This window comes from Rissa tridactyla, chromosome 1 (assembly GCF_028500815.1).
Source record: "Rissa tridactyla isolate bRisTri1 chromosome 1, bRisTri1.patW.cur.20221130, whole genome shotgun sequence".
NCBI lineage: Eukaryota > Metazoa > Chordata > Aves > Charadriiformes > Laridae > Rissa > Rissa tridactyla.
Window position 1 is genome coordinate 138202865 of NC_071466.1, and position 13919 is coordinate 138216783.

A 13919-nucleotide genomic window follows, 5' to 3' on the forward strand; every position below is an offset into this window, starting at 1 on the left:
GCTGCAATGTCCTTTCTCTGTTTTCCGATTTGCTGCTTGCTACGAGGGTGGTGAGACACTGGCACAGGTTGCCCAGGGAAGCTGTGGATGCCTCATCCCTGGAAGTGTTCAAGGCCAGGCTGGATGGGGCTTTGAGCAACCTGGTCTAGTGGGAGGTGTCCCTGCCCATGGCAGGGGGGTTGGAACTAGATGATCTTTAAAGGTCCCTTCCAACCTTCTATGATTCTTTACCCTGTAGTCCTTTGTTAATATTGAGACTTGGAAAGACTGCAGTCTAGGTAACTGCCACAGGGTGTCACTGGAATACAGAAGGACTCGTAGATGTGCTTGAAAAGGACTGGAAACCTTGCTGAAACAGCGCGTTGGAAACTGCTTTCTCTTCAAGCTCTTTTCATGAACACTTGTGTTCTAGTTGCATTCATTCTACCAAGTGACCAAGGTCTTGGTGGTCTTGCTGGCAAGCTGGGCTTGAGGCCAGCTGAACCTGTGAGCTGAGACACACAGTGCGTAACTGTGACTACAGGCTGAAGCAGTACCAGGTCTGTGGGGAGGAGATGGTGCAGAGATCTTCAGGTGAAAGTCTTTATGATCTTGAAAAATAAAAATCTTGTGTGCTGCTTATTTTCAGTTGTTGATACTAGGGGTTTTCTAAGCGTGTATGGTAAGAAAATGAAAGCATAGGTCAATGGTAATTCAGATACAAGCACTTGAGGTTCGGCTCCTGTCCATGGCTGTTGATCTTCACCTCAGTACACCATCTGTAACATGGAGTTCAATAGTATTTTTTCGGCAAGGCTGTTTTCATGATAGGTATGTTGAAGACTGAGGTGTTCTCATCCTAAGATACTGGTGCATAGTTTTTTCCCCAGTGGCCCATTGTGCTGGGAAAAATGCTCATCCAGTGTAAGGAATGGAACTGGGGAAGTGATGCATCTAGAAAATGACTGCGACATCCTCTCCTTCCCCCCACCCCCAGTCCAAAAATATTCAGCTCAGTCAGATCTTCTTTCCAGTTCATCACCAGCCGTACAAATGAGTGTTGCTGCCAGAGTGCATAACATGGTATAAACTGAGACCCTTTTGCTAGGGGGTGAGGGAAGAGAAGAGAAATGAGAAAGGGGGAAGGGGGAAGAAATTATGCATCCATTAAGCGATAGCCTAATATTCCAGACTTTTACCCCACCTTCCTAGTGTGGGGGTACAGCTAATCTCATGTAAATGAACACGTTTGTTTGGAGAGAATCTTTATATTGATCAGTTATGTCTATCCAGCTTAAAATCCAATGCTTTGCCAATTCCCAAGTTATTTCTTAGAAGAGGGAGGGTGGAAGGTGAATGTCTTGTACCTTTATCTCTGTTGCCTTGGAAATGTTGTTAAGATATCTTGTCTCAAGTCTATCATGACAGTAAAAATCCTTTGACTTTGCAAGGGATTTGTGTGACTCTCTTTTCATTAATGCATTAATGGGAGTTGTATAGCAAAACATCTGGACATCAACTGGAGAGTAATGTCCTTCTCTATACGCTGTCCAAGCCTTTTGGTGCTTGGGGACATGTTGGCAGCTCACCAGGAACTTGAGGCTATAACCTATTTGCATATAACCAGTTTTTAAAAATTAAAATGCTAATATAGGCAACCTTAATGCTTGCCTAAACTTGTTTTCAGTGAGACACCATGCAAAATTGCTTGTGTGTGTTCTCATCCCCCTGATCTCACTGTTGTTCAAAGTGAGACTGCTGGCAAGACATCCCTCTTCAGGACTTGGACTTAGGTATACAATTACGGGAGTCTGAGTTTCCTTATTTAAAATCCGTTGCTTCTGCAAACTCTTTCTGAACTCATGTGCCAGCTACAAGGGATGGGAAGCCACGTTTCAAGTTAAAACAGAAGCAGAGTGCCAAGAAAAACACTTCCAAAGAATCCCTTTCTTTTTCAGATATTACCTGTCTCAGACAAGCGATCGTCTCTTCTTTACTGTGTTACGTCCTTATTGTGGTGGATTTTTTCCTGGATGCGTGGGCAGTCCTTCAAGAACAGGACACTTCTGCAACTGACCCTGGTCAATGTACCTTGGCATATTGCACCTTCTCTATATCCCATGTGCTTAATTGGAAGCTCACCTGGAGTCTGCCGCACTGCGGATACCACTTGCAGTTGTTGCAGTGTAAATGGGATGTTTCCAGAGAGCTTCCTGGAAAGTGTGATCCTCTGACGGGTCAGGGCATTGTAAGTCATAGTGATGAAGAGACTGCAAAAAACATAATAACTTTCATTTGGCTGTGTGTCAGTGAGTAACCCTTCACTTTCAGTTTTTCTGGGTGAGCCCAAAAACATTGTGTGACATGCTCCAAGAAGCATAAAGATCAGTGTTGCAGCATATATTATCATGGTGATATGTTTCACAAGTTTTAAATAAAATTGCTTATGTTTTAAAATATTTCTTTTAATATGATACCAACCACAAACAAAACTGCCAGAAAAGCATCAGTGACACTCTTCGTGCTGACTGATCTCTCTTTCCAAGGAATGGATCGGACATGTTCAGCTGGCTGAGAAGGAGGATGGGCAGAAGGTTTGTCAGGGTGTTCTCATCCCTCAGCATAATAGTTCTTGGGAGGACTTCTGTCAGCTAAACAAAGCCTGAACCTAAAAGGAAAATTTTGATTTTCCTTTTAATCCTTAGGTCTCTTGATTTCATCTGAGTAAAGAGAATTTTTATCTTTAATAGCAAGTGGAAGAACTGACGGTGGAAATGGAACTTCTTCTTAAATAACGCATGCTGCTTTACCTCCGATGAGATTAAATTTCGTTTTCTGTGATATGGAAGTAGCAACAAGCAGATGATTGGAATGGAAGTACATGTTTGCATTTATACATTTGTACAAACAGGGTGACTTAGAGTAGAATACTTACCTTTTGGTTTTTGTTGCCTCCTGTTGTTGAGTCTTTTCACCACTTTTTAGTGTTACCAGAAATCTGGAGATAATTTGAGTGGTAGCTGAGTTACTTTCATTGCAATAGTTTGAAATTCTCCACTGTTCTATGTTTCCTTAGTTATCCATCTGATTTATTAGATTCTGTGGTAGAGAAGGTAGTAAGGAAGCATACATTAGTCATTAAGATTAGAGACTTCATTTATTTTCTTGAACATTTGGATAAATTTTTATTATTCCTTTTGTTAACCGAAACCATTCGCAAACTCTGAAGTGTGCTTGGATGCATGGGTGTGCGGTGGCGGTTTTTATCAGAGATGAATCTAAATTTTGCACAGCTTTGTCCTCTTTGGAGCCAAGAGCCCAATGGAGCTTTAAAATGGAATGGAGTGCACCTCTGCTTTTTGCTAACACAGGGTGGTCCGGAGACTTGAGGTGCCAGCGTGGATTCACATTCACCAACCTAGCACATGAGGTGCTACGGGACCCTGCTTTGGAAAGGAAGGGGATTGGGCTGTGGCTTCCAATTCTGGGGGCGGTTTGTCCTCTTGCTGCAACCTGGCAACACAGAAGTTACAAAAAGTGCAAACCCATGGGGTTTTTGCCCGTGTTGTCTTTGACATCTTACTGGTAAAACACAAAACCCAGTAACAAATGCCGTGTCCTGTGAGCAAGTATCACTGCAAGCAGTTGGCATTTGCTTGCTTAATATCCTAATAAAGACACCAGGAGAAAAAGATTGGACTTTGGTTCTCATATTGAATTGGTCTCAAGTTGTAATCATTTCAAGGGCCCAGATGGCTGGTTTGGTTGATTTTTATTTATTTATTTATTTATTTTTCCACACTGTAAGTCTAATTAAACTAACTGTGATCCTGACTTGGGCAAGTTGTGTGCAGATACTATGTGATGCTTAAAGCTTCTTATCAGATGACCAGCAAACAGAGAAAATAAAACGTCATATTAATTTATTTCAGTCTCTTGTAATGCCTAGCTGCCAGTGAAGCAGCATTAGGTAGATACGCTGCCTACCTGCTGTCCTGTGTTAGGAGATAAATGTGATGTTTCTCTCTGTCCTTGCCTAGTTGTCAAACGTTCTATCTTTAATACTTATATATTGGGAGCACCTGCTGGCATCTTTGTGGAGAACAAACAAAGCTGGTGAGAATTATTAGCGAAGTTTTGTGCAAAAATGTGTTTCTTCTTCTGTAAAAGAGATTGCTGTTCCCTATGACCTCGTAAATGGTTGCTGTGCTACATCAAACAACAGGGCTTTTAGGTGTCTCACTTTTAAAAATTGTCTGCTGCTCTATGGTATCTGTGTGAATATACCATCTGTATGATAGACCCCACTACTTCCAAACTCTAGTTAAAACCTTAAGCTAGATTTGTGTTCCAACTAGGTGTTGAGTATTTTTTTTTTTTGCTATTGCTTTTTTTAAGTTTGGAAGAAATAGTAAGGCGCTCACAGTCCTGTTCAGTGTGTAACAATTCTATAGATACAAAGAGGTGTGTTGCCAATGGGAAGGTGAAGGCATCAGCTGTAACTGTGTGTTGAAATGGGCATGTGAAGTATTTCAAAGTCTGTTTGCTAAAAGTTTAGAAACTTCTGGAGGTGGGTGAGGAACTTGATATAAACCTAGGTCTTGTATTCGCTAAGTTGTAATTACTACAACTGTAGTAAATGTGGAATTTGATCAGTACTAAAATGGACGTCATAGCACTTAATGTTTAATGAAGACTAGCATGTTAATAAGTCAATGTATCAGATGTCAAAGGTACTGAAGGAAACAAAAATTAACAGACTTGACGTGATGAAAATGGGCAAATTTTTCTGACATAAAATGCAGAGGCTGAGGAACCGGCAGTTTTCAATAACGTATTTGGACTAATTTTTAAAAATGCTGGACGTCTGCTTTACATGATTCATGTGTTTTAAAACATACCAATATGCCTGACTCTTGCAGTGGAGGAGGGAGACCTTGGGTTTATTGAACCTGGAAGGCAGAGGTTTTCTGTGACGTTGTCCTTGAGTTTCTCCAAATCAGTTTTTAAATACATTGCCCTCGCTATTTTTTGTTTCTGAAAGGCATGGGTTTTCTCATCTTAAGAAATTTGGACCAAAATTGTAAAAGCATTTAAAAAACCAATGAAACAACAGAAAAACCAAACAAAAAAGCCCTGCTGGTTAAAGCTATTTGCCTGAATTATGTTTTTCCAAAAGGCCTCTTGAAATGATCTCTAGTACATTAACTGATGATTGGGCCGTAGTGGTGTTTTAAACTTCCTGTTCTTTATTTTAAATGCCAAATGTCTTTATTGGTATCTGACTCCAATTACTTCTGTTGCCAGTGTTTGCATCTGTATTTGGATGAAGAATGCGAAGAATCAATCTAGCCCTTCATGCCAGACAATGGGAGAAATGTGGGAAGAGTAGATTTATTTTTCATGTCAGCTCTTACCTGTGCAAAGAACGCTGTGGCATTTTGTCTACTTTGGTGCCGCTGCAGTTTGCAGAGCAAAGTATCTACAAAGATACAGGTTAAAGTTTTGATTGCATCAGCTATTGAAAACCTAAATTAAAATAAAGTAGTCTTCCTATGCATTGAATTGACAGGAGTGAGTTAGATACAGAAGCACTGTACTGTGGCTGTAGGACTGATGTGAAAAAGGTTGATCTCTCAATAAAGATACAGAAAACTGGTTGAGTGAGTTGGCTAAAACTGGGTCGTGCTCCTGTGTGCCATCATGGTCAATGTACAACAGGGAAAGATAAGGGTAGTGCATACAGGACAAAAGAAAGGGAGAAATTGTTAAATATTGGCAGACCAGGTATACTTTTGGAAAAAGGGGAGAAACTGAGGATGTTTGTTTTCCAACCTCTAATCAATTAATGTTTAACCAGTGGTCATGGAAGACTCATCTCTACTATCTATTCCTTTTAAACGCTATTTTAAGATGAAGGAAAAATAGGGTAATCAGCATAACCAAGGAATTATCTAGGAAATAAAAAAAGGAAAACATTTCTGGCAGGCTAGCAGCTTGAATTGGCTCATCATGGCAGGCACTGGGGCTGGCGTGGGGAGAAATCCCACGAGTTGCGGAGTGAGGTCACGTCGAGGCCAGCTGAGATCAGCTTTACCAGTTGCGGAGCCACAACCTCATGCGGTTGGGTAACAGTGGAACATACAGGCTTACGGCTGTGGTTGCTACGTCATTCTCCATAAATCCATCACAGAGATTTTCATCTGGAAACATCTGGCACTGTGCTGATTCAAACTAGCTGTCCTGTCTAGGTACTTCAGAACTAAGGAGACACTTATCTTGGTGGTTTTAAGGCCAAATTAGGTTCTGGACTTGATGCGTAGAAGATACCGTGCGCAGAATTTATTGAGGCTTTCGGGTTTACCATGAAGTGCCCCGGCTGGATTCACTGCTCTGCTTTGCTGACTGGCTTATCTGTCGGAAGCGTGGAGCAGGGTGGGAGGGTGGCTGTGCAGTGGCTGTGGATGGTGGTGTGGTAGCAGGAGCTGGAGGTCCAGCTGTCTCAGCTGGATTGGTGGACTTGCACCTCTGTGGCTTTCTATACAAATATTTGGTATTCCGCTCTTTGATTCCCTGTTTGGTTTAGTGATTTTTCCAAAAGCAGGGGTGAACCAAACAGGCTGAACTAATGATTTGGGGCTTTTTCCCCCTAAAAGCAATAAAATTGATTTTTTGTTCTTTGGAAAGCAGCCATCGGGGGAACTGAGGTTGCAAAAGATAAAAGATGCTGAGACTGTTCACAAACCTTTTGTTTAAAAACTGTTTTGATGACGACTATTTTGATGCTTTTGATTCCCCCCCCACCCTTATCATCTTAACTCAACAGGCTTGCTTAACAGGAAAACAAAATCTATACTACCTCTAATTTTTGACCCTACTGAAGTTTTTTCAGAGGTTGATCACAGACTATACTGTGCTAAACTGCCTCTTTATTACCCAGATTGCTAGGCTTACTTTTCTTGCTTATCAAAATAAGGTACAGTGAAATTGAGATAAGATTGTATTGTTCAAGCCCTGAATATCAGAAAATAAAATGAAATAAATCTTACTGTGCAGTTGAAAACCACAGAAATCTCTCTCTCCTCTGTCATTTCCCCAGGTTCTAGTCTGTACTACCATGCCTTAAATGAAATTTGCAGCGTGTGTGGGTTCCTGTCTCTGACTGAAGTCCCTGTGCATGTAAGAACAAAATAAATGTGATCTCTTCTCAAGTGCTTTTCTCCTCCTGTGGCCCACCACACCGGTTACTTCCCTCTTGAAATATTTCCTTTACAAAATGGAGACAAAAATGCACCCTTGATGAAATAGAAGAGATTTGGGTTGATGTTACTCGATTTTAAAAAAATAGAGAGGTTTTCTATTAGGCGAATTCTCAGAAGTAGAGGCCATGCTGAGGCATGAGATGGTTGAGGGGGCTAGACTAACAGATAAAGTACTAAATTAAGTGTGTCATGGTAAACTTAATGTTTTTGGTGTGTAAGACTAGTTATTGGGTTGTTCCTTGGATTTAAAGGCAAGTTGTGTATTCTATTTTTATTACTCATTTTATATTAGGTGTAGGTGGAGCCAGTGTCTCAGTAGGATTGGGGTGGGGATGGGGAATTGGCTTTAGCCCAATGTTTACCAGTGCCCAGAAGGGTGTTATTCTGTCTCTATATTTAGCTTAATATGTCAGGCTACAAACCAAGTGCATCCTTGGTACTTGTGGATAGCTTATTACAGTAAAAATGAGAATGATTTCCCTTTTCTTTCAAATATATGGTAAGAAGTCTTTGGACCTCAGTGTAATACTAAAGACTATGTGATCATGTGTAACGCTTAGATAACTTTTTCCCAGAACTTGTAATGAAATAGACAAGTTCCTCCAAAGCATCTGACAAACTGGCATTTTCCTTGAGCAAATCTAGTGTGTGTATTCATTGGTGTGCTTTGACTGCTTTCACTCAGCAATAATATTTACTTTTAATGCCCCCTTCCTCCCTCCCCAAACTTGCTTCACCCTCCTCATTAATAGGGCAGTTTCTGAAGAGCATCTGTGACGGGAGCAACTCTTCAGGTGTGCTGGGACTGTGCCCTGCAAAGCTGTCGAAGAGCAGATAGGTTGCCATCTCCTGAGCCAGAGTTATCTGCATGCCTTGTGCCATGCTGTGGTGGAGCAAGCACAGCAAAAAAACAAAAGTAGGATGGGGTGGGATGCAATGGAAAATGGATCTGGATCCCCTTTTTGAGCACAAGGGAAAGAATATGTGCCAAAGTCCTGGCTGTAATATGCCTTAACATACTGGTGTCGGCTATTCTGTAAGTATATTCCCACTCCCTCTGTGTAATGGTAAAATAAACTAACGTCTCCAGTCCCAAACTCACTGCAGCATCTACTCTATTGTCCGTTTAAATCTGTGTCAGTGTAATTTAAGGGAGGGGCAAGAGTTCTGCTGGTGAGAACTTTAGTGCTATTTCATTAAACGTTGGTATTTTGCTCAGAGCTATTGCTATCCCACTTTACATTCTCAGCTGTGGGACATTTTCTCCTGAAATTAAGCCAGGATGTGCTCATTTGCACGGAGCTGTGTGCAAATGCCTTTTTTTCCCTTGAGTCTTGGTTATCAAAAGTTTGGAATCCGCTGTACCTAACTTATATCTGATTTTCTTCATTTAACACACTAGACTTGTTCCAGCCAAAATGTTGGTCATGAAACACAGGGATAAGAAACTTTAAAGCTTGAAAGAAAATTTTTTAATTCTTCCACAGGAAATGTAATAAATGACCTTAAAATAGTGCTTTATCTCATGTTTATACTAAACTTCAACTCTTGTCTATTTTTTTTCCTACAAGAGGAATAAACATTCTTTGAATCCATAAGGATCAGAGAGCTGGAAGACTCCCGTGTTCACGTGTGTTCTTTTTCCTTTCTGTATTTTTCTTCAGAGTGACGTTTTAGATCTTGCCTACCTGAAGTGCCTTATCCTTAAAATAATGCTTTGCATCAGGATGCGTAGTGGTGGAAGAGCAGCTGCTCCCAGTGGAGCTTCCTGTAGTTCCAGGGACTCTCAAAGCCAGGGCTGCTGCCGCTGGAAGAGCCAGGTCCTCTTCTCCTGGGCTGCTCCCTCGCTGGTGCAGGTATTGCTATTGTAAAACCGGTCAGGGAACAGAGATGTGCTATTCTAAAAGTGCTACTCTGCACTGGCCTAAAGGCCGCAGTTTTGCTGATGTTTTGGGTCAAAACAGATCATTTCTTATCAGATTACGTTCATTGGTGGGTTTGGGGTTTTTTTTGGCTTTGGTTTCAACAGTGAGCCTTTGAAACAAGTCCTAGGATTTCTGATGATGTCATTCTGCTTAATAAAAAAACAAAGAAGTTAAGTGGGTTGTTTTGGTTTTCATAAATATTTAGCATTAAGTAGAAATGGATGTCTGCACATTAGCAAGCAGTAAGACAAATGACAATGCCAACTTTTTTTTTTGCCTTATTCTTCTTTAACTGTATGCCCCATGATGCCTATGAAGCGAAAGACAAACTCACTTAACAATGGGCCTCAATTATGTTCAAAATCGCCTCAAGTTACACCATAGCAACTTTTGATTCAGTCAAGATAGGAAGATCCCCTCAGTATTCTTGTCCTTGGAAGGACACTGTTGTGTCTTCACTAGAAAGAGCTAACAGTAGGATGATTCCATCAAAGACTGCAATGTTTTAAAGGCATTTGTTGCCTGAATTGAATGTAGGGGTTAACAAATTGTAAAATGTACAGTTTAGTTCAAGGGGATGCTTTACTTTCCCATTCTTATGTGAAGTGGCAGTGTAGAGATATTGAGGTGATCTCTTCTGTCCAGGAAGGCATACTGTCCAAAACTAAAAAGGGAGAAAGAATGGTTACATTGATTCTTTGCTGTTACAACATAAAAGGCAGTTAATTGCTTTAGCCCCAGAGAGCTCTGCTCTTCTGAGGTGTCATGGAGGAGTTTGGCATGATGTTAGAGGTACTTGCCCTCAGGTGTATTCTTGTGATGTAGTTAATCCAGCACTCTAAAAGTGGTGCTGTAGGTAATGAATTTTTTTAAACCTATATGGAGGGATTTGTGCTTAACTCCTCTGCCCCCTGCTTTGGGATAATAACTGTAGGTTTGTGTTAGAAAGCTGTTCTATATTGAGAAACATGTTCCTCAAGTGAACATATCTCTAGCTAATGTTCTTATTTTCATATGTTGGTATCTTAGGAGAGTTTGTGTATGTGTATATATATGTATGTCTGTATACATATACATACACATATATATACATGTATATTTTTAATGTTTGTGGTATGTTAGATAAAACACTGCAGAGAAGCAGGTTATCTTCCATGCAGTAGAGCAGATGGACCAAGACCAAGCTTCTCTAATTCTGGCTCTTTAGGTGTTAGAACTAAACCTTGTTGCTAGTTAGACGTGTACCTTCCATGTAGATGGATATTTTTAAAAGACTCGTGTAAAAACTTCTTTAAAAGTAAATACCAATATTTTCTAGAGTGATCGGTGATGCTAGCATCCTTTGGTTTTGGGATACTTGGTTTTAATGTCTCTAAACAGTCCTAAAATAAAGGCCCCTTTCTGCAAGCTGCAACCCTTTGTGGTATCCTAGTAGTGAAAGCATCTCTGATGTCTCGGGATGCATCTCGATGTGTGCTATAGGAGCAGATGTGAAGCCTGAAGGGGTTTATGCTGCTGGTGGCTGCTGGTCATCATACCAGTAGCATGGCTGGTAGGACAGGGCTGCCACAGGGGGCTGTTGCAGAAGGCAGGCCTAGCTGACCTCACCTTGCACTCCTGTTAGAGTAGGTCCTGTGATGTCCCTCCCTCCCTCCCTCTGCTCCTGACCTGGTGGACTTGCAGTGAACTGAAGCAATGGGAGCAGATGGATTTGCTCCTGGGCTGCGGAGTCGGGATGGTTCATGGAGGGGTCTAACGAGTACCACGAGTACTAGGCTCAGCTGGTGGTTTTTACTGGCAGATGAAAATAACTAGGGGTGACTATACGCTGAAACACATAAAGGGGACTCCTGTGATCTGCTTTGTTGTCTGCTTCTGGGAATAGTAAAGTCAAAAAAGGCTCTTTTAAGAGCATCTTAAACCACTGCAGCCTTTTATTCAGTGACTACCTGTCCCTTTTCAGTGAATGTTAAAAATATGGTCACAAATTGGACTTTTTACCATCCCCTGCTTCAAATGCAAATAAGCAGTCATTGCATAGTTGTTTTCTGATGTCTTTGAAACAAAGCTATTTCTGCAAAGTGGATACAACACATGTGTTTTCTGAGCAGCAATCCAGTGCATGGCTGAACTGATAATCAAATCCTGTGCAGAGAGGATGCCTGGAATACAGTTCAGAAATGTTCTAGATTCATCATCTCTTAATAGAGGGATCAGACTGATGCATTAGTTTTGCTTTTTGGCTACATCTAGCAAACTAGCACCTCATGGAGGATTTGGAAAAGTAAAATAAGGAAATACGCTGCCTTTTTTTTTTCCTCCTTCTTAAATGAGCATTTGATTCCTATCAAAATGACATTTGTTGCCTTGAAATTGTATAACCCTGTTGTATTAAAGTGAGGCAATCACTGAACAACCACAGGTTGAAAGGGTATGTGCTCTGAAAGCTTGCAGAAGGCAAAGTTTCTCTGGCCTGGGCTAGCAAAGTGCTTGGCTTGGGCTCTACCTGTAGGATTAGTACCATGGGGATTGTTGTTCACTTCTTATTAGCAGGTTGTGCCTAAGGTTCGTGTAGTTCATTTGCCTGTGCTGATAGATGGGAGAATAATAGAATGACGCTGTATGCAACTGGAAAGCAAGCTCTGAATGCAGAGGCTGATGGAGAAAGGTTGGTGTCCTCTCTAAGGCAAAGTGAGACAGTCTGGCTCCTCGGGGTCAAGTGATGCAATGTAGCTTGAGCTGATGTAATAGCTCCCTCCTGTCCAAAGAAGGAGAACACACCCCCTCACATTCCTCCTCTGTGTGCTGTTCCCCCCTCCATTCATCCTCATAGAGTCTGACACTGATCTGACCCTATGTATAGCTGATTTGTCTTGCTAACCTGGCATTAAACTCTTTTTGTGCCAGGTTAATTTTCCACTGTTAATAAGCTGATTTGATTTACTGCTCTATCAGACAAGTGCCAGGGTTGGTACAAGAGAGGAGGTAGGCACAGGGGCCACCCCTTTCTGGTAATGACGAACCATTAGGAGTGAGCTGATACAACTTCATGCCAAGGCTTCATTCCCGTGGCACTTAAGGGAGTGTTGCTGTTTGATGACCCAGTCCCTTCCCACCTTTCCTCTGCGCAGGCTCCAGCACTTGTTGGATGATATGGTGAAACACATCAACACCTAAGCTGCCATAAAACCACATTCTCCAGGTGTAGTAAAAGAGCTTACTCTTCGTGAAACTCAGGTTTCATGGAGGGGTTTAACTCACTGCTGATACTAGCCTGGTAGGCACATACTAGCATCATGTGGCACATGTATATCACATTTTTTCTGTCCCTGGATCCTGCTCACAACTCTAGGGCTCATCTGTCCCTTTGGGTGAAGTCATGCCTTCCATGTCTGATTGCAGCATTTGGTGGGTAAAATCGGTGTAATAGTTAGAGTACTTTTGCCATTTATGTTGTCAGTTGCATGTATATTGACCATTTCAGCTGAACCGTTTGATTTTTCTGTTCCAGCAAACCTACAGTAAGAAATTTGGACCCAACAATAAGTCTCTAGTGGAATAAAATTAGGTTTTTTTTTTTGGCCATGACTGCAGTTGTTCTGGATATCAAAGACTCTTACTAATTCTTTTTTTGTTTTTAAAGTCATTGAATAGCCTGTTCATTCTTGGCCGTTTTCTTCTATTCCTCCTCTCAAGTGGGTTGCACAACTTGACATTAAAATCGATAATTCCTCATTGATAATTGCTCTCAGGCTATGACATCAGGATTTTCTGGAAATATAAATTCATAGTGCTGATAGCAGACTATATGATTTCATTCTGGAAACTGGCCAGTACAGTTGGGCTCCCTGATGTACAGGATGCAAGGGAGGAGATGATACAACGCTAGTGTGCATATGTGTCTGACACATTCAGTCTGTGTTTTCTATTTTTTTTTTCTAGGGAATGCTGTGTTACAAGAGCACATCTTTAATTCAGGTGCGTTCTGATAAAACCAGAGCATATCCTGCCTATTAATTGTTTGAATATTTTATTGTTCAGATTCAGCTTTCCTGTTTTCTGCCTTTGCATTATTTATTTTTGACTGGCAGAGTAAATTAATTGCTGCTTAAAAATATTGCTGCAGGGATTAGTCTGCCACAGGCATTCTACTTCTTGCCTTTCCACAATTCCTGATGGTCTAATATGTGCGTTTTGGAGGCTGGTGCAGACCTGTGTTGAGGCAGCGCTCTGCTCTGAAGCAGATGTGTTCAAAAGGATTATCAGGAACATTCTTCGTTTGCACGTGGGCGGAGTGGGCTCAGTGTTCAAGTGAGAAAGACCATGGCAGGCGGCTCCAGAAGTTAGGAATTGCAATTAGATGCTGGAACAGTCAACCACAGGATGCTGATGGGGCCAAGAATTTAACAAGGTTCAAAAAGGAGTTGGATGTTTGCTTAGGGGTTAGGAATAGAGGGAGTTGTCAGAATAAACGATTACCAAACGTTTTAGAGGGAGTATCAAACCTTATGTTTTCGAGTCTGTGCTGGTTTCTAGGTATCAGGCTGGGTTACCAGTCTTCTGCTGATTCTGGGCTCTTAGTGTTGCAGAGGAGATGCAGGACTAGTTAGACCTTTAGTTAGTGATCCACTTTAGCAGTTCTGTGTTCAGAAAACTATGCCCAAGGCTTTGGGGACTGGGAACATTACATATATAGGTGTGGCTTGCAATGTGTTGTCCTCTTGGTTTCAGACATTTTAGAGGTGGGCTCCTT

At 41.4% G+C, this 13919-nt stretch overlaps 1 protein-coding gene across 3 annotated transcripts in view; it reads left to right on the plus strand.

The window, feature by feature from the left end:
* Positions 1-13919, plus strand: part of BORCS5 (BLOC-1 related complex subunit 5) — a 78992-nt gene that overhangs the window by 14023 nt on the left and 51050 nt on the right. Inside the window, exon 3 of one of the 3 annotated variants that reach the window (XM_054188585.1) lies at positions 1938-6446. The exons of the other annotated variants lie outside the window; for them this stretch is intronic. Within the exon in view, the coding sequence (XP_054044560.1) occupies positions 1938-2296 (359 nt within the window). The 3' untranslated portion in view covers positions 2297-6446. Of the gene's footprint in view, positions 1-1937; positions 6447-13919 lie in introns of those variants that run through there. 3 annotated transcript variants of the gene reach the window in all.